Source organism: Tupaia chinensis, unplaced genomic scaffold (assembly GCF_000334495.1).
Source record: "Tupaia chinensis unplaced genomic scaffold, TupChi_1.0 Scaffold000248_2, whole genome shotgun sequence".
NCBI classification, from domain to species: Eukaryota; Metazoa; Chordata; class Mammalia; order Scandentia; family Tupaiidae; genus Tupaia; species Tupaia belangeri.
Genome location: NW_006159727.1, coordinates 3,465,695 through 3,486,486, shown reverse-complemented (window position 1 = coordinate 3,486,486; position 20,792 = coordinate 3,465,695). Strand labels below are relative to the sequence as shown.

At 39.6% G+C, this 20,792-nt stretch overlaps 1 protein-coding gene across 1 annotated transcript; it reads right to left on the bottom strand.

Moving 5' to 3' along the window:
* Window positions 1-1,575: 1,575 nt before the first annotated feature.
* On the bottom strand, window positions 1,576-13,219 carry DYNLT3 (dynein light chain Tctex-type 3). Its single transcript, XM_006148893.3, has 5 exons — window positions 13,103-13,219; window positions 10,294-10,335; window positions 4,062-4,185; window positions 3,645-3,722; window positions 1,576-3,367 (listed from the first exon to the last, which is right to left on the bottom strand). Exons 1-5 carry the CDS (start codon window positions 13,130-13,132, stop codon window positions 3,291-3,293), a joined length of 351 nt encoding a protein of 116 aa, XP_006148955.1. The 5' UTR covers window positions 13,133-13,219; the 3' UTR covers window positions 1,576-3,290.
* Window positions 13,220-20,792: the final 7,573 nt, after the last annotated feature.

Here is a 20,792-nt window from a genome sequence, read left to right as displayed (position 1 = left end):
GAAATTGCAGTGTGGCCATCCCCCCTGGGTGGTGATTTCTCACTTTCTGTCTATCTCTATCTCATTAGCGAATGCACACAACCTATAGCAAAAATCTCTTTAAAAAATTTTTTTAAATTCTAGAGTTCCATAGCACAGTAGGATGGATATAGTTCATGATAGTTTGCTGTGCACTTCAATATATCCAGAAGAGATCATTTTGAACATTCCTAACACAAAGTAGTGAGAAATGTTTGAGCTAATTAACATTGGTAATTAACCCTGATTTGATCATTATACATTGTACTCATGTATTAGAAAAATCAGTTCAGGACCAGCAGTTGGGGTAATAGCTATGTCGCTGGACTCCCATGTAGTCGACCGCAGTTTGAGTCCTAGACCCAATGGCTTAAACTCATGCTGGGCACGTGTGTGTGCATGCCCAAGATCCCAAGAGGAAAATGGAGAAGGGATTGCGGTGTGGCCATCCACCCCGGGGAGTGATTTCTCGCTTTCTATCTCTCCCTGTCTTTCTGGTGAGTGCACGCACCCTATAGCAAAAACCTCTCCAAAAAAAAAAAAAAAGAGCCACACATTTTTTCCTACATTAAGAGAAAAAAAAAGACTTGTCAAGAATAGACTCCTTTGCCTCAAACTTTGAAAATGTTATTCTATACATCCTAAGATTATTTTTAAAACATAATGATGAATATAGGTGGTGAAAATACGTTCAATGACTCATAATTAGCTAACACCCAATTCGGGAAGAGCAAAGTACTTTTTACTAGAGAAAATGTAATGAGATGTCATCATTTAGGCACATACTAGTACTTTGCAAACATAAAATTACAGCTTTACAGAAATCCAAGTTAGCACTTAAATTTGAATACCCTAATTTTACATACTTAAAGTCCTTAATTAAGGAAAAACAAAGCAACAACTCAAGAGCAAGCTGACAAATACGATCAAATTATTTGCCAGAAGTAATCATTAAAAGCTAATAAATAGCTATAAAATGTATTTTCCAATGACTTTTAAAATAAAATTTTGTGCGAAAATCATAATATAAAGGGCATAAAGTAGACACTGTGAATTATGTTGTAATGGTGTTTACCGAATTTCAGTTGCTGTTTTGATGGTATTTATTCTGTGTAATATATATGTATGTATGTATGGGTCTAAATATTCATCTCTCTCTCTCTCTCTTTCTTTTGTTTTTTTTGGAGAGGTTTTTGCTATAGGGTGTGTGCACTCACAGGAAAAGACAGAGATAGACAGAGAGATAGAGAGACAGAAAGTGAGAAATCATCCCCCAAGGAGGAATGGCCACATGACAGTCCCTTCTCCCCATCTCCTCCATTCTCCTCTCTAGATCTTGGGCACACATATGCATGCACACACTTACACCCGGCATGAGTTTAAGACACCAGGTCCAGAACTCGAACCGCAGTCGACTATGTGGGAGCCCAGTGACATAACCATTATGTCATCTGCTGGTCCCCCAATACTCATTCCTCTTATTCATTTTTCCTCTTTTGAATTTCTTACAGTAAGAATACTGCCATTTCTCCAACTTTTGAATAACAATTCAGAAGCAAAAGTACCACACAGGAAGATAATCTTTATTTTAACTAGAAACAGCAGATAGCAAGTTCACGAGGTATGATTTGATCTTTTTTTTCTTTGTATTCAGGCTTCAACAAAAACAAAAAAAAAAAGAAAAGAAAAAGAAGAAGAAGAAGAAACAAGCCTTAACTGCACAGATGTTTTGGTCACTATTATAATCCTTAAGGACACAAAAGCCAGCAGCATAAAGTAACATAAATGTAACGACTGAGAATTCATGATGGGCCAAAAATATAGATCACTGCATAAAACTCTATTGTTGTATTTTCTTAACATTCTTTTTAAACATTGACAATTATTAGTCAGCAAAATATCAAACATGTGCATAGTATTCTTATAAGAATACTGCCTTAATATTGCCAATATTAATACCAAGCTTTTCTTCCCCCACCAAATGCAATGAATCATGAGTCCACTTTGTACGTATTAGTGTTTGTTAGGGGTAATATGCAAAATTGGGTTTGTTTTCAAGGTTAAATAGTAGATTGACTTCGCATTTGGTGGTCAGCTGTGTACCCTAATTTTCCATCTTTTTTTTTCTTAACTACATTTCATAAGCCCTGAGATATTAAGTAACCTGCTAATGATTATACAGTTTTAACTTATACTTTACTCCACTCAATTTGAACCCCACATAATAGGTATGATAATATTTACTTATATAGTTAAGACTACTAATAAGGCCTTTAACTAAGAGTTGCATATTTTATACATTATTAACTTGCTAGGAGCAACTCTTAAAATTACATTTATAATTCAGTCAGCAATAAGTGCTTTTCATTTTGTTTACTTCTACATGAATAACCAGATTTATTTATTTTTCTTTTGTAAAACAACTTTTTTTCTTCCCCATACATAAATGCTAGTTTTCCACCTGAACAGTTGTCAAAAGGAACCTAGCATTTGGATTGCACGTTGATGATAACTGCATTGCCTAGCAGAGACGTATGCTCCTAACAGGCATTCAATGTGTTTGTTCCACATGGAATGAGTGAATTGTAAGGCAGTTGTTTGAATCATACACTGTTTAACATACACTGTACCTAATTTTGCTTAACTACAAAATTCAGGTTACCAGATTTATTTTGTCCTCAAGTGTAAATTCAAGAATTTGAAAAAAAAAAAAAGATTTACCAACTCTCAGAAAAAGTAAACAAGTTAATCATAGTTGCTACTGTACTATTAGTTGACAGGAGTAAAACAATTACTTTCCACTAGATATTATGCAACACTAAGTGAGCAGAAGAAATAAAAACACTACAAGATGTTAGCTACTTCATATCATTTTCTCCACATCTATCCTTGTAGCTTTTTGGTTATTATCCATGTTCGTTTCTTTAGCTGAAAGACAATTGGCGATCTGAATGAATTCTCCCATCTCTTAGGTACATAATGTTAGTGAAAAGCCGGCATAAGTGCAAGATTGTATTTTCATGTCATGCCACATTTCTGCATTTACTTTTTGCTAATATTCAGTTGATTCTGTTTAAATGATGCTGTAAAGAATAGGAGACAATCTGCCAACTTACTATGAAATTGCTTATAATATCAATTTGTTGTTGATAGCTTTGAAGCATATTACACACTGGCCAACTAACGCATTAATAAGTAACTATTACTCCTTTTGGAAAGGATACACTAACACATTGTTAAGTTAACAGCTTTAGTCTGACATTTTTAGCCAGCTACAGAACAATTGCGATGGCAAAAACATTGACAATGCAGTTCATGGTTCGGTTCTCCCATCTCACGGTACAGGTTCCTGAAAGCACATACACAAAAGGACTTTGAAATAGCAGCAAAAATTTCCAGGTATATTCGTATATATATTTTTCACGCGTTTTAATATCTATTCTCGTCAATCTTTTACATCTTTACATTTCATAATGGTGTGAAGGTATACTTGTTATTAGGTACAAAGCAACTCCGTTGATAGTCTTTTCAGACCATATTAGAGCTACATAAGCACTTGATTAAAAGTGCACCGTTTGGCTTTACTAGAAGTTGAATTTTGTGTGAATCAAGTTAAGGTCTCTTACCGTCAGATGTGGTATCCCAAAAACATGACCTGGCAGTGTGAAAGCCATAAGCGCTCTTCTGGACCACTGCACAGGTCACTACAAATAAAGCCAGAGAGTGAGGATATTTACAGACAAAGGGTAAAAGAGCTAAAATGGAAGTGTTGGAGTCCAGAGCTCTGAAAACCAAAAATGGCAAAGAGAATTGCTGCAAATGCAAAGGGTGATGCTGCCAAGGACAAATAAACTACTTTTGAGTAATGAAAGATCTCCATCTTTTAGGTATTATTAAAGCTTAACTCTGAATAAGTCAGAAGTCCTTCATATTCAATTGATATCCAACTTAAGCATCTGTCATTCATATACATTCTCAAAATTCAGAGAAAAATCACAAGGACAAAGATGAGGGAACTAGTGAGGAAGGACACAGATACATACCAATATACTTATAAGCTTTTCCCAGCTTCACCAGATGTGTTAAGGACTGTTCCACTATGCTCGCAGTCCACTGGTTAATATTGTTCTGGTTATAGTCTTCACCTCCTAAGACCCCATCTACACACTAAAAAAGCAGAAGTCAGTGAAATGAACCAAAAAGAACAATTTTTTTCACAAATGACTGCACAAATGTACTCAAAACATAAAGTACACTTTTTAAATAGTTCCTAGGTTGAACATAAAATACATTTCTAACCAATAAGGCAACTTATAAAATACACACCTGGTTAGTATTAGGCATGTTTAAGAGTTTTCAGAGTTCACACAGGCCTTATCTCACTCTATGAGATACTACAGACCACATAAAGATAAACATGGCATGGCTTCTATTGTAAAGAATTTAATCTAGCCAGGAAGCTAATATAACAACTCTAATATCTTTAATACAAGGAAGACGAATCACGGGTGATAAGTTATGTCATAAAAGGATTACAGAAGAGGATTAAAAGTGTGTGATATGAATTGGTTAAAGAGTGGCTTTGAAATAGCTGGGATTTGAACTAGGGCTCAGATGCTAGAAACATAGGATGGGACTAATTGAAAAATGTAATTCTCATGTATAATAATTATATTCTCATTCATATTTTGTAATTACTTAGCCATTGAACAACTAGCACACCTGAAACTGAAAGCAAATAAAGATGCTTTAGAGAAAGAGAATGTTTAATAATTTCCCATAGTGTCACAATCCCAGGCATTTCTTTTATTGTTGTTGTTAAGAATTACTTATTGGGGGACTGGCAGGTGGCATGGTGGTTAAGGGTGCTGGGCTCCAACATGGCCAACTGTGGTTCAAGTCCTGGACCTGGTGGCTTGCTTTCTCATTCTCTCTCTCTCTCTCATGAGTACATGTGCATGCTCTGTCCCTCTCTAGGCAAAATTAAAATAAATAAATAAGGTTAAATAAAATAATTCTTTGAAAAAAAGAGCAACATGCTGTAAAAAAAATAGAATTACTTATTGGGGCCAGCAGGTGGAACAGTGGTTAAAACACTGGACTCGCATGTGGCCAACTACTGTTTGAGTCCTGGATCCGCTGACTTAAAACTCATGCCAGGGGGACCAGCAGTTAGCATAATGGCTATGTCGCTGAACTCCCATGTAGCCGACCATGGTTCGAGTCCTGGACCGGTGGCTTAAACTCATACCGGGCGCGTGTGCGTGCATGCCCAAGACCCCGAGAGGAGAATAGAGGAGAAGGATTGTGGCATGGCCACCCCCCCTAGGGGGTGATTTCTTGCTTTCTGTCTCTCTGTCTTTCTCTGTCTTTCTGGTGAGTGCACACGCCCTATAGCAAAAAACTCTCAAAACAAACAAAGAAACTCATGCCAGGCACATGTGTATGTGTGCCCAAAGTCCTGAGAGGAGAATGGAAGAGAAGGGATTGCTTCATTGTCATTGCCCATGGGTGGAAGAGTGATTTCTCACTTTCTCTACCTCTGTATCTCTCTGTCTCTCCAGTGAGTACACATGCCCTATAGCAAAAATCTCTCTCTCAAAAAAAAGAATTATTTATTTAATTTTATTTATTATTATTATTTTGTTTTTGGACTCCCGCATGGCCAACCACAGTTCGAGTCCCAGATGTGGCAGCTTGTTTTCTCACTTTTTCTCTCTCTCTCACTCTGGTGAACACATGTGCCCTACAGAAAAATTTAAAAATAATAATAATAATAAATAAAATTAAATAATTCTTGTAAAAAAGAGTTATAAGGATACAAATATGGAATCTTAAGTTGGATAGTATAAAATCTTCACAAATGATACAATGTAAAGAGAAATTAAATAATTTAGAAAGATTGATGAAAGAAAAGTGGCTCAAGCTAATCTAGAAAGTTCAATAACATGACATAGTAGAAGGGAGAGTGGCTTAAGGGTCATGGAAACAGGGTTATAATTCTGGCTTTATCATTACCAAGCTGATGACTTACAGGCAAACCTCTTCTTCAATGATTGCCTTTCCTTAATGAGAAAGTAAAAGCACTCATCTTTCTTTCTTTTTCTTGAGAGATTTATGCTATAGGGCATGTGTGCTTACCAGAGAGAAATCACCTCCCAGGGGGATGACCACACTGCAATCCCTTCTCCTCCATTCTCCTCTAGGGATTTTGGGCATGCTTGCACATGCACTCAAGCTGTCAGGTCTGGGACTCAAACCATGCCTGACCACGTGGGAATCCAGTGCCCTAACCACCATACCACCTGCTGGCCCCTAAACCATTAACTTTTCTTTCACATTACCTGATAGGACCACTCCAAGTTCTGCTCTAAACAACAGAAAACACCATGTGGATTCAGTCTCACTGTAAACAGCCCTGCGAATTACTGTTAACTAACATTTAGCCTAATTGATTATCATTAACCAGGAGGCCCACTAGACAATGAGATCCTTAAACAGCTCTCTCTTCTCAGCACCAAACTCAGGACATTGGCACATAGCAGTTACTCAAATGTTTATGGTTGAAACAATGTTGACTTTGATACACTCTGCTTATCCTAAAATCAAAAATACTTTAGATTAAGTTTCAAGTTAATTTCATTTGTAACTTACTTTTCCTTTGAGGGTTTCTTTGAGGAGTGGGAAATTCTATGACTAATGATAAATAAAACGAATTCAGCAGGGAAAAAAAATTAGCATAGAGGCTCAAAGCAAAGACTTGGAAGAAAAGATTAGTAAGAGGTAAGAGATAAGGGGAACAGAAATAACTGTTGATGCACACCTATTATTTCATCTAGGAAATGCTGAAATGTTTTAAACTAGTGATCAGTCGCAAGTCTTTGCAATGCTTCAATGGAAATGTTTCAATGGCAGAAGAGAGTTGGTTCATGGGAAGAGAGGAGGGAAGAAAACAAACACGTGATGCAGAGTAAACCTGTGGCAAACCCGAGATTTCTTTGAAGTCTCCTATTTTATATAAAAACTCAAGTGAAGCTCGCTTTTGTATCAGTTTTCTTTTATTAAAAATATTTTCCACTTAATTACATATATTTCTTAACTCTCAGAAATATTTAAGATAAAACTGATGCTCGAAGGTGCGTTCTAGTGCTTTTATCACCACCTAGCCACTGCCAAGTGTGTATATCTCCAGCTGACAAAGCATGGTTCATTCAACGTAATACATTATCAAAGTAACACACACACACACGTGGTTTTAAAAATCCAATGGAAGGGGCTGGCAGGTAGTGTGGTGGCTAAGGCACTGGACTCCCACATGACAGACTGCAGTTCGAATGTCAGACCTGGTGGCTTGCTTATTCACTTTCCCTTTCTCTCCCTCTCTGGTAAAATTTAAAAAAATAATAATAACATTAAATAAAGAATTCTTTTTTAAAAATAAAAATAAATGAATGGAAGAAAACAGCATATAATGAAAAGTCCCTTCCCCATCCTCTCCTTTCCTATCGCCAGTCCCATTTGCCCAAGGAAACACCTTCGGTGCTCAATTGTTTGTTTTCATTTCTTCTAACAGTTACTTAAGTATCTGCAAATAAATTTAAACTACTATTTCTTGACTTATGAATTACAGTCAATATCCAGAGAACTGCTGCTATGATAGAAGAACATTTAGATACTTCAAACCACCTGCTACTTTCCTCCTACCTCTTCTCTCAATATGGTGAATTCATTATTTTTACTTCAATATATTTACACTGTTTGGAATGTTTCTTTTGCACTCCTGATGTTTCCTTGTACACAGAGGATTTTTCCTTAACATTTCTGGCCTCTTATTCCATCAGTTATTCCTCCCCATGGAGGTGGAATGGCTGGTGGGAGACAACCAATATTCTACCATTTTCGTTTAGGAAAGCTAAACTCTCAAACATCTTGGACTTGGTTTGTGGTTTTTCCTTCCCTCTCCACCCAGACCAATAAAAGGCACCAGCCTGGGCAAGTGTTTCTCTCTGCTGACTCAAACTTTCCTTCAGATGCCTCTTTCAAGTTCTGAAGTGATAGGGAAGTGAGCAAAACAAGCTGTAGTTTTTATCAATAACAAAGATGGTAATTTGTTCTTTTTCTATCGACTCTCTTGTTTTTACATTTGGCTCAGAACTTGGATAAGGAAGAAGGCACAATTTATTTATATTTTTTAGAGAGACTTTTGCTTTAGGATGCGTGTGCTCACTGGAGAGACAAAGAAACAGGAAATCACCCCCAGAAGGAGAGCCATGCTGCAATCGCAATCCATTCTCCTCAATTGTCCTTTTGCAATTTAGAGTATGCATGTACACATGTTCAATATGAGTTTCAAGCTGCTGGGCCCAGGACTCGAACTGTGGTGGACTGCATGGGAGTCCAGCACCTTAAGCACCATGCTGCCTGCTGGCCTCAAGAAGGCACAATTTAAAGGGACCCCAGAGATCCCATATTCTTTATTTCATGTTCTGCTGCCTAAGGAGAGTCTGTCTCTATTTTCCATTTTGAAAAATGAGATGATCATTCTGATCTTTCTCATTATCTCTACTTCCCCTTCCACCTCCCAAATTCCCTCATTTGTGCTTTTACATTGTTGAGGTATTAAAAACAGTGGCATTCTGTTTTTATTCATTGCTTTGGGGCTACATCAGAATCTAATGCATGATTCTGAACTACTATGTTACAATATGGTAAGATTTTCAAGAATTGGCAGTTAAAGATGACACAGTATTAGTGATCCCAAATCCCTTTCCCATAGTGTATGTGACATCCCCACAATAATTACAGTCCTCTACCAGGACTGTTTCCCAAAGACAACTTCTTTTCTATTTGCCTAACAGGAAAACGTCATGTTTCAGATCTTTTTCTTAAGATTTTGATTTGTTTTCATATCAGTGTGTCTAAATGGTGCTAAGTGATTATTTTCCCATTGATATTGGGTAAAAAGAGGCATATAATGTCCAAAGGCAAATATTTCTAGGCTCTTGACATACTATAATACATAATATATTATATCTATACTTTAGAATACAAAAGTGTATATATATATATATATATGTGTGTCATGCCATGAAAAAATTATGCATGATTCCAAATTTTTTTTGTATCAAAGTCATAATTTAATTCCAGTTTTCCATTAACTTTCTGAAGTTTCATTGTCTGTGCATGCACACACACACACACACGCGCGCGCGCGCGCGCACTTTTATTGAATTAAAACTTGAAATGATGTTTGGCCCACTGGAATAAAAGTTCGTTTATTCAAAAACAGGGCATCAGTTTTAGAAAATAGCAAAATAGTTTTTGAGATTAATAAAGTCCTCATGTATCTCTTTTAGAGTAAACTCCAAGATACATGACATCATGCAATAAAAGATACAAGTAGTCTTATAAAGAGTTAGTAAATAATTTTTTTTTTTTTTTGGAGAGGTTTTGCTATAGGATGTGTGTGCTCGCCAGACAGACAGAGACAGAAAGCGAGAAATCCTTAGGGGGGATGGCCACGCTGCAATCCCTTCTCCTCCATTCTCCTCTCGGGATCTTGGGCACGCACGCACACGTGCCTGGCATGAGTTTAAGCCACCGGGTCTGAGACTGGAACTGTGGTCAGCTACATGGGAGTCCAGTGACATAGCCACTATACTAACCGCTGGTCCCAGTGAATAAATATTTTAAAATATTGTTTTAACAGTAGGCTTCTAACTTTGTATTGAAAGTTAAAACATTTTTATCTATTTTTACAAAGCAGAAATTACAGATTTTTTCTTTCTTTTGAACATTTATTTATTTATATTTATTATTTAAAATTTGCTGTAGGGCACATGCGCTCACCAGAGAGAGAGAGAAAGAAAGGGAAAGTGAAAAACACAAACCATCAGGTTTGACTTGAAGAAGGTTTGACCATGTGGGAGTCCAGGGACCTAACCACCAAGCCACCAGGTGAACCCAGATCTTTTGTTTTTCAGCAGAGAACTTTACATTCTTTTGTCTGTTAATGTTTCTTCCCTTTGCCCCTCCCACTCCCCTCCACCATTCACTCTCCATTGATTATCCACTCCCCTCCCTTACAGTCTTTGGTATCTACACTAACCCTTCTCTACTATCATATCTTTATTCCTCCCCCCTTTTTAAAAATATTCCCATCAAAGCTACAAGCTTCTTTTAGGTTGTCGGGCAAGTCATGACTTATTTTTTCTATGCAAAAATGCATCATGACTTTTCCAACAATCCAATAGTTGTACAAAATGTGTAACTCACCTCTTTGACAATATTATGGGCCTCATCAGCATTGAAGCCAACCTAAAAGGAAAACAAAAGATAAAGCTGCTTTCAGCCCAGACTTCCTTTTATGACGACAGACACAGAATACCCTAGGCTAGCCTAGGCAGGTGTTAGTGACAGGAGAACATAGTGATATGGCGCACCAGGTCTACTCAAGCTGTCATTTCCACTCCAAGCACTTACAAATACAGGATGGTTCCCCCATCTCCCTGGAGATCCTATTTCACTTGGTCTGGGTCATAAGCCTGGGCAACTACAACTTTTCAAAAAGTGTTTTATACTAGTGATTCTGATGAAAACTGGGGATCAATGTATTGTAAAGCTCAATAAATAAACAGGAGGAGGCAATATAGATGTATGTATGGTTATTAGAATATAGGAAATAGTTTCAGCTCAGTGAGAGAATAAACTGGTTCATAAGAAAAAGAATACCTACTCGAGTATTTGTAGTTTTGTTTTTCACTTATGCTAAGCAAAAATGTGGCTTTTTAAAAAACATTATGAAAGTATTTGATCATTCAAAATTAACAACACTTTAATATTATACATTGGTCTGACAACATAGTCTTTCTTTGGAGTAGCTTGTTAGAATCCCGAATTAACAGCAACTACCAAGGACAGTCAAGTGTTGTAGAGTACAGAACTAGGTTATGTGATAAGACTGAAATCTAAACCAAGGCGCTTCAGGTAGTGCATGATTTGTTTCCAGAGACATTTTAGGTGGTTTATGACATCAGCATGTTTGTAAAAAGCCATTATACAGGCTAGCCTAGGCAGGTGTTAGTGACAGGAGAACATAGTGATATGGCGCACCAGGTCTACTCAAGCTGTCATTTCCACTCCAAGCACTTACAAATACAGGATGGTTCCCCCATCTCCCTGGAGATCCTATTTCACTTGGTCTGGGTCATAAGCCTGGGCAACTACAACTTTTCAAAAAGTGTTTTATACTAGTGATTCTGATGAAAACTGGGGATCAATGTATTGTAAAGCTCAATAAATAAACAGGAGGAGGCAATATAGATGTATGTATGGTTATTAGAATATAGGAAATAGTTTCAGCTCAGTGAGAGAATAAACTGGTTCATAAGAAAAAGAATACCTACTCGAGTATTTGTAGTTTTGTTTTTCACTTATGCTAAGCAAAAATGTGGCTTTTTAAAAAACATTATGAAAGTATTTGATCATTCAAAATTAACAACACTTTAATACTGTACATTGGTCTGACAACATAGTCTTTCTTTGGAGTAGCTTGTTAGAATCCCGAATTAACAGCAACTACCAAGGACAGTCAAGTGTTGTAGAGTACAGAACTAGGTTATGTGATAAGACTGAAATCTAAACCAAGGCGCTTCAGGTAGTGCATGATTTGTTTCCAGAGACATTTTAGGTGGTTTATGACATCAGCATGTTTGTAAAAAGCCATTATACAACTTAAAATTAATTCAAACAAAGAAATTCTGAGACGCACGATCTTGATTGTTTCTTTTAAACTTCTCAACTTAGGTAAATATCCTACAGAATTCCCCAACAACAAAAGAATAAAATATTCACCTAAATATTTAGGAGTATTGTGAAAAGCAGCCTCAAATTTTGATTCTATTAAAAATGAAATAGACTTTAAAATAAGGTCCTGATCTACTTTCAGAAATGGCCAACGAGTCGAATGATGTGGCCAAGGCAACACATGTTAACTTTCTTTTTAAATAAGTTTAGAAAGTACTTCAGGGAAGAACTCTCTCAGGAGTCAGGAGATGAGCACCTGTTGGAGGGGATATGCCTAAAGGAGCCAGCCATGGAATTTCTCCTGCCTTAAATCTTGATTTCTGACATTAGACTACTTTACCTTTGGCCTGTTAAGTATCTGTGCTATCTGCATCACAGAACTAACTTACTTTACTGTGGTTTAGCTTCTGCAGAAGCCCACATCCTAAAGATTCCTACTGGACCAGAAGCCCCTTCTGAGATCTATTAATAATACACCAAACGCCTGATTTTCTTTTCCTGCACTATTGGCTGGTGGCTGTCACAGGACAGAAAACGTCTTTGTCTATTCTGCCCTTGCAAACTGTCACAAGTTATGCCGGGCTTCAACAGGCCCCGTTCTCCTGATGGCTAAAGTGAAGAGCTGTAGCTGTAGAGTAAAAGGCCTGGGTTCAAATCGAGCATCTGTCATTCCTGGCAATTCTAACTTGGGGCAAGTCACTTGGCCGCCATGAAAAGTCCGACTCCCCATCAGTAACAGGAAGGTAACAACTGACATCGTGGGGTTCTGGTGAGGATTAGGGAAGCCTGAGTCAGTAAACAAGGTCTCAAAACCCATGAAGCACCTCTTTCCAGCCCACCCAAGTGAGAGTTCCCAGCAGCTGGAGCTGCCCTGACACCAGGGCCCCAAAACACCAGGCTGTGGCACCTGCGCTGAGGACTCCAAGGGGCGGAGGAAAGAGCGGAAAGACCGGTTTCCAAGGCCCGCCTGGCAGACAGGCGGTGCCCGTCACCCCACACTCACCCCAAGTCAGGCCTCACCCCACCTGCCAGCCCCGACCCCACCGCAGAACTGAAGCTCTCCTAGGCGCCCCTGACACCCTGACTCTCAGCCCACCCTCAGGACCTCAGGGTCGGGGACAGGGACCGGCAGGGCGGATCCCTAACCCCATCGAGAGAACTCCGACTAGCAGATCGCCGCACCCCAACTCTTCCCGCGGCTCAGCGGCCGGGGACGACCCCGGTCGGGACTCCCCACCGAGGAGGGCGGGAACGGGGGGGCACTCCCGAGGGGCGGTACCTCGTCGCAGTGGCGATGGTACTCCTCCATGGTGGCGCCGACTCTCCCTGGGGGCGGAGCGACGCGCGGGTCGAGTTCCGCGGCCGCGCACTGGCCTCCGGGGAGGCCCCGCCCCCTTTTATGACCTGGGGCCTTACCCCACGTAGGCCCCGCCTTTGTGTCGCAGTGGCCCAACCTTCCTGGAACATGAGGAGGGCTCCGGGTGACTGGAGACGTCACTTAGAGTGGAGGGGGAATCCCTGCCGCAATGAATGTACTTCAAGCCAGGAGCCTCTTCACTGCCCCAGACTTTTCTGGAAATTGGAGCTGGATTTTAAAGAACTGGGAATGGTGCCAGTGTGGATCAGATGGGGTGACCTAGTGTCAATCTGTCTAGATTCTGCACTGTTGGTTGAGTGCCCACTGCTCTGGCTATTTGCACATATTTGTTAACTCTTCACTGTCCAGCAAATAGGGGTAGTTAATGAAATGGTAAACAAGCCTCTTTGATTTGTCCACCTACCACCTATACTATTTGGAAAAAATAACCTCCACAGCTTCAGTTTTTGCATATGAAAACTTATAATCATGCCTATTTCATGCATATTGTAAGGAGCAAATGCTGCAGGTGCTACATGCAAAACTCCTAAAGTAGATGTTCAGACACCTTGCTTCCTCCATGAAATATATGACTTGCGAGAGAGAAAGAACAAATATCCCAAATTAAATGATCAGTCTTTGAAAAGCAATGGCTATGTTTATTTAAAATCACTACATCCTACATGATCCTAAGAATTTCCTCAACACCTCACAATAACCCGCAAGGTTTGGTTCTGCTAGCACCTCCCTTTTTCAAGATGAAACTGAGATACAGAGAATTTAAATAACTTGTCCCAGGTCATATATCCAGTAAGTGGTAAGAGAGACTCAAACCCAGGTAGTCTATTGGCATAGCCAGTGTTTTGTTGTTGTTGTTACTGCTTTTAAGAGGATTTTTGCCTTAGGATACATGTGCTCGCTGGAGAGAGAGAGAGACAGAGTCCAGTCAGAGGGAAAGTGAGAAATCACCCCCTGGGGAGGATGTCCACACCACAATTCCTTCTCCTCCATTCTCCTCCTGGCATCTTGGGCAAGCCCACACATGTGCCTGGCATGATTTTGAAGCCACTGGGTCTGAGACTCAAACTGCAGTTGGCTATGTGGGAGTCCAGCGACGTAACTGCTATGCCATCTGCTGGTCCCACAGAGCCCATGTTCTTAACCATAAGTTGTATTTCCTGTAATAAATTACTACAAATTATGAGAATTAAAAAGCACAAACATCTTATAGTTTGAGAAGTCAGAAGTCTAAAATGGATCCATAAGGTTGTGTTTCTTCTAGAGGCTCTAGAGAAGATTTTGTTCCCTGACTGTCTGCAGCTTCTAGAGACTGCCTTTATTCCTTGGTTCATAATCCTTCCTCCACCTTTAAAACCAATGGCATCTTCTCTCCTCTCTGACTTCTACTCCATACTCATGTCTCCTGCGTATGACTCTCATCTTCTCCTAACTCTCATCTTCTCCATAACTATTCCAGTAGTGTATTCTGTTGCTAATAACAGCAAATACCTGAAACTGGGTGATTTGTAAGAATAAAGATTAATTCCCCTCGTATTTTGGAGACTCAAGGCCCAGAGGCCATATCTGATGAAGGTCTTGTTGCTGATGGATCATCCAGCAAGACAGAGCAGGGCAGGATCACATGTATCTGTATCCATGTGTCTGTATTTCTGTCTCTGTCTCATTATAAAGCCACCAGGATTCAATCCTGGGGGCCTCTCCCTGAATGACTTCAGACCTAATCTCCTCCCCAAAGTTCCACCTTTCAATACCATAGTTAAAATAAACTTCCACCTTCTTAATCCCATTTTATTGGCAGCCAATTTTCAACCTATGAGGGTTTTTTAAAGGATTATTTTATTTAACTTTATTTATTTTAATTTGACCAGAGAGGGACAGAGTGAGAGAGAAGGAGGGGAAAAGTGAGAAAGCAAGCTGCCAGGTCCAGGACTCGAACCACTGTCAGCCATGTGAAAGTCCAGAGCCCCTAACCAACATGCCACCTGCTGGCCCCAAGTCTTAATTTTACCAGAGAGAAGGAGAGACAAAGTGAGAAAGCAAGCTGCCAGGTCCAGGATTCGAGCCATGGTGGGCCATGTGGGAGTTCAACACCTTAACCACCATGCCACCTGTCAGTCTCTCAATAAATGAGTTTGGGGGGACACAGTCAAACCATAGCATTACTTAGTCACATCTTCAAAGTGTCTTTTGTCGTGTAAAATAACATATTCACAGGTTCTGGGGATTCAGATATGGACATCTTGGGGGGAGATATTATTCAGCCTACCACAATCAGTTTTCTATTTTGCTCCCCAACATCAAAGTTGGAAGGTTTCAGGACCAGCAGTTAGCGTAATGGCTATGTCGCTGGACTCCCATGTAGTCGACCATGGTTGGCATCCTGGACCCGGTGGCTTAAAACTCATGCTGGGCACATGTGCGTGCGTGCCCAAGATCCCGAGAGGAGAATGGAGAAGGGATTGTGGTGTGACCATCCCCCCAGGGGATGATTTCTCACTTTCTGTTTCTCTGTCTCTGTCTGTCTGGTGAGCGCACGCACCCTATAGTAAAAACCTCTCCAAAAAAAAAAAAAAGTTGGAAGGTTTCTAGTCCAACTGTTTTTATTTTACAAGTAAAACTGGAGCCAAGAGAGGTGAAGAAACTTATGCAGGGCCCCAAAGTGTTAACTGAACTCTTGAACTTTTGAATCTTTGCTTCCATTCCTTGTTCTCATTTTTTTTTTTTGGAGAGGTTTTTGCTATAGGGCACGTGCACTCGCCAGACAGACAGACAGAGACAGAGAGACAGAAAGCGAGAAATCACCCCCCAGAGGGGATGGCCACGCCACAATCCCTTCTCCTCCATTCTCCCCTCAGGATCTTGGGCACGCATGCACATGTGCCCAGCGTGAGTTTTAAGCTGGGATGCGAACCGCGGTCGACTACATGGGAGTTCAGCAACATAGCCATTACGCTAACTACTGGTCCCCCTTGTTCTCATTTTATGAGCTTAAATAGAACCAAATAGTGCTTTTTGTCTGATAATGTGCAGTTTGTTGCTGGTTCTTCAAAGTTGTGGGTCATGCAAGGTTGCTGCATAGGAGTTGCAATTGTAATTCACAGATAATGCATATCCTTTTTCAAGATTTTCTTTAAGCCAAAGTTCTTATCCTATTAGCAATTCCAACATTTCCTTGATGAGATGTGAGCACTGAACATACTTCCTTAAAGAACTGATTCTGTGTCTTGATGAGTCAAACCCCAAAGGTAACTCATCTTAAAGCGGGTCACACATCATCTGTTGAGATTACATTATGTGGTAACTCATGGTAAATATAAAGTGAGATGAAAAAGTCCTGTTCCAGGTACCATTTCTACGTAATAAGCTACCCCAGAATTTAGAAACTTATTTATTTTATTGTATTATACTCATGGGTTCTGTTGGTGAGAGATTTGAACAGAACACAGCACAGATAACTTGTCCCTGCTCTATGATGTCTGGGACCTCAGCTGGGAAATTCAGACACTCAGGGAAACTTGACAGGAGGGGTCAGAATCATGTGAAGACTTGTTCATTTACATATCTGATATCTGAGCTGGGATACTGCCAAATGGAGCATCACAACCCCACCAAGTTGCTTGACTTCCTGCCATCATGGCAGCCTTAGGGTACCTGCACACTTTACAGGGCAGCCCAAGGCACCAGCAGTGAGTGATCCACTGAGCATGGCAGAAGCCAGATTATCATTTATGACCTAGTCTCACAAGTAATGAAGCAGCACTTCCACCATGCTTTAATCAATGAAGCAGTCACAGCCCACTAAGACTCAAGGGGAAGGGACAAAGAATCTACTTCTCTTTGGAAGAAATGTCAAATAATTTGGGGACTATGTTTTGATACCTGCACAGGTGTATCAGTTAGCATCCTTTGGTTGCAAGTAACAGCAGACCAAAGTAGAATGAAATAAAATAAAAAGAACAGCCAGAGGGCATGTGAACATGTGTGCTGATGCATGCACATGCACACACATGAAAGAGAGTGAAAGAGAGACAAATCTCCTCAGTGGGGCTTGATCATGCCACAATCCCCTTTCCTCCATTTATCCATCTCGCCAGGATTTGGGGCACACAGGTACACTTGTCCAGTGAGTTTTTCAAGCCATCAGAGCTTGGATTCAACTCTGATCTGCCATGTGGGATTGGGCTTTCTTTTAATGATTTCTGGTTTTCATATATATTTGATGTATATCTTGGTATGGCTTTTTAAAAGCAAGCATACAATGTACGATAATAAAAATCAACGACATACTCATAGTCATCTTTTACAACATTGAACATTACATTATGTTGTGCACATTTGATAACAGGTCCACTATTTTTTGGAATATATATTAAGTTGTCCATATATTTCACTGTGTTATGGCACATTGTCCCATAGTTTTTTTCCACATATACACATGTGTTCTTACACCAATACATATTTTTTTATAAATCCCCCATTTGTTGTCCCTTTAAGCAGCTTCTGGCATCTAAATTACTCTATTTCTATGTGTTGGAGTTCTTAAATTTCCTCTGTAGAGTGAGGACATTGGGGCATCTGGCTTTCTACGCCAGCATTTAACTGCTGGGTTATGGAGCCAGCCCAATATTTTATTGTATAACCAGTGATATAGAGGAACAGATGTTCCAGATTGGTTTAATTGTTCAGCAAATTTTGGGGGCCTCTGTGCCTTCCATCCTTCCATGTCACTTTCCTCAGCACATCAGCAACATGTATTCTCCTGGTCAGTCATGGCTGTATCAGTTCCGGTATCACAAGGAACCAAGACACCACACTCAAAGAAGAAGACGGACATTACCTTGGGTCGATCAATTTTTCATAGAGCTTACTTTCAAGTCCCCAGAAGTCTTCTCTTCAGGTCCAAGTTCTTTTCACGACTAAGATTGGACCATATGATTGGTCCATTTCCCTTGATCTTATATTTGATGTTTTAATCTTTTACAGTTGGAAAAAAAAAAAAAAAACAAAGTTCCGCTGGTAAGAATAAACAGACATGAAATAAATGTTGGTAGATCAGTTATTTTCAACTTTTTTCATGTTATGGTCCATGAAGAAAATATTGATAGGATTTACCAATTAAGTATCCCTAATACAAAAATACAAAAATCCTCGGGACCAGCAGTTAGCGTAATGGCTATGTTGCTGAACTCCCATGTAGTTGACCGCGGTTTGTGTCCTGGACCCGGTGGCTTAAAATTCACGCCGGGCATGTGTGCATGCATGCCCAAGATCCTGAGAGGATAATGGAGTAGAAGGGATTGCGGCGTGGCCATCCCCCCTGGGGGTGATTTCTCACTTTCTGTTTCTCTGTCTCTCTCTGTCTGTCTGGCGAGCGCACACGCCCTATGGCAAAAACCTCTCCAAAAAAAAAAAAAAATACAAAATCCTAAATGCTTCAAAATCCAACACTTTTTGAGTGCTGACATGATGCCACAAGTGGAAAATTCCACATTTGACTTCAAGTGATGGATTACAGTCAACATGCAGGTGTACTGCATGCATTTTATCCTGTGCCCTCAAGGGAAAAATACCATCCTAGTTCCCTTCACCTGTGATTTATCTTTTCTGTGCACCCCCAGATCCCCCATACAAGAATGCCCACAAAGAGTAATAAGATGGCACAAGCACAGGGTGGACATGCCAACAGCAGGTTTCCCAGAATGTCTTGAGTCAGGACTGCTGGATATGCCAGACAATCAAGATGGGTAGCCGAGATAGTGACACTTTCGTTTTCTCATGTTTCAGTACACACAAACTTTGCTTTATGTACCAGTTATTTAAAACAGCATATAAAATTACCTTTAGCCAATGTGTATAAGGAATATATAAAGCATAAGTAAATTGTATGTTTTGACTTGGATCCCATCTTTCACATATCCTATTATGTATAAGAAAATATTCCAAATTCTCAAGAAATTGGAACTCCAAAACACTTTTGCTCCCAACACTTTGGATAAAGGATACTCAAACTATATATAGTACACTGAGGTAAACTAGAAGGGTTTTGGGGGCATCTTGATAGAGTTTGTTAAAAAAAAAATTGTTTTTAGCCATCAGCAGTTAGCGTAATGGCTGTGTTGCTGGACTCCTATGTAGTCAACTGCAGTTCATATCTTGGACCCGGTGGCTTAAAACTCACACCGGGCACATGTGCGTGCGTGTGTGCCCAAGATCCCGAGAGGAGAATGGAGGAGAAGGGATTGTGGCATGGCCATCCCCCCTGGGGGGTGATTTCTCACTTTCTGTCTCTCTGTCTCTCTCTGTCTGGTGAACACACACGCCCTATAGCAAAAAAAAAGAAAAAACAACTCTCAAAAAATATTTTTTTTTTTACATTATGGAATAAGAAGAAAAAACTGAAATAGAAAAGATTTTAAAATTTAATTTATAAAAAGATGCAAATAAAATCTTTTTAAATGTTTTAATGAGACCCTTATCTTGCTTTCATAAACATAACATTCTATATCTGGCTTAATGCATGAAATAATTATAAGAAATTATTTTCTAATTTTTATTTTTAAGTTTTGATCATAGGGCACATGTGTTCACTGACAAAAGTGCCAGAGAGAGGGAAAGTGAGAAATCATCCCTCAGGGGGGATGACCACACCACAATCCCTTCTCCATTCTCCTCTCTGGATTTTAGGCACTCATGCACAAACACCTGGAATAATTTTCAGTCCACTGGGTACAGGACTCAAACTACTATCAGCCATGTGAGAGACCAGTGCCTTAACCACTACTCTACCTGCTGGCTCCAGAAATTTTTATTCAAGAGTTTTAATAATTATTGCCTCCAAAATCTTAATAGATTCTATTGTTGAGAAGTGTTACCCATAGGAGTAGTGGATAAAACATTTAGAGCCATTGTACAAACCATTCAAATTATATATTTAAAGGCTCCTGTCATGGTGGGCTAAGTATTAGAACCATCTTTCACTGACAATTAGAAAGTTTGAATAAAATATAATAGACATTCTTTCAAAGGACTCGATCTCTGAAAGGTGGAAATAATTATGGATCTACACCTAAGGGAAGAATGAAACCTAGAAGGATGAGCATGTCGTTTGGAGCAATTTTTTGCCTGGAAGTAAGAAGATGCTAAACCTTTTGCTTATGGGCCAAGGAGTAAAATAGTTAGGTTCCATTATCTTCTAAGGAGGAGGACTCTGGTTAAGCAATTATACTTTGGGGCTAAGCTCTAAAAGAAGATGAGAGAGAATGGATGTCCAGAAGAAAATGAGAAAGGATAGACAATAGCAATAGTTGGTGAAATAATAAAAATTTAAAAAATTGATGAAAGAACTTTACTAATCAGAGTTGTTACAGAAATTAGAAATACGGAAATGAAAAAAAAAAAATGGACCAGCCCTGTAGCACAGTGGTTAAGCCCTGCACAGAGGAAGCCAGATCCCACATGACTGATCAGCCTCATTAGCTTAAAAAACATGCCAAGTATGAGCATATGAATCCTGATGTGACAGAAAATTGGAAGAACAAAAGGATTGTGACATGATCAGGGTTGGTTGCCCCCTGCCCCACCCCTTGCTCTC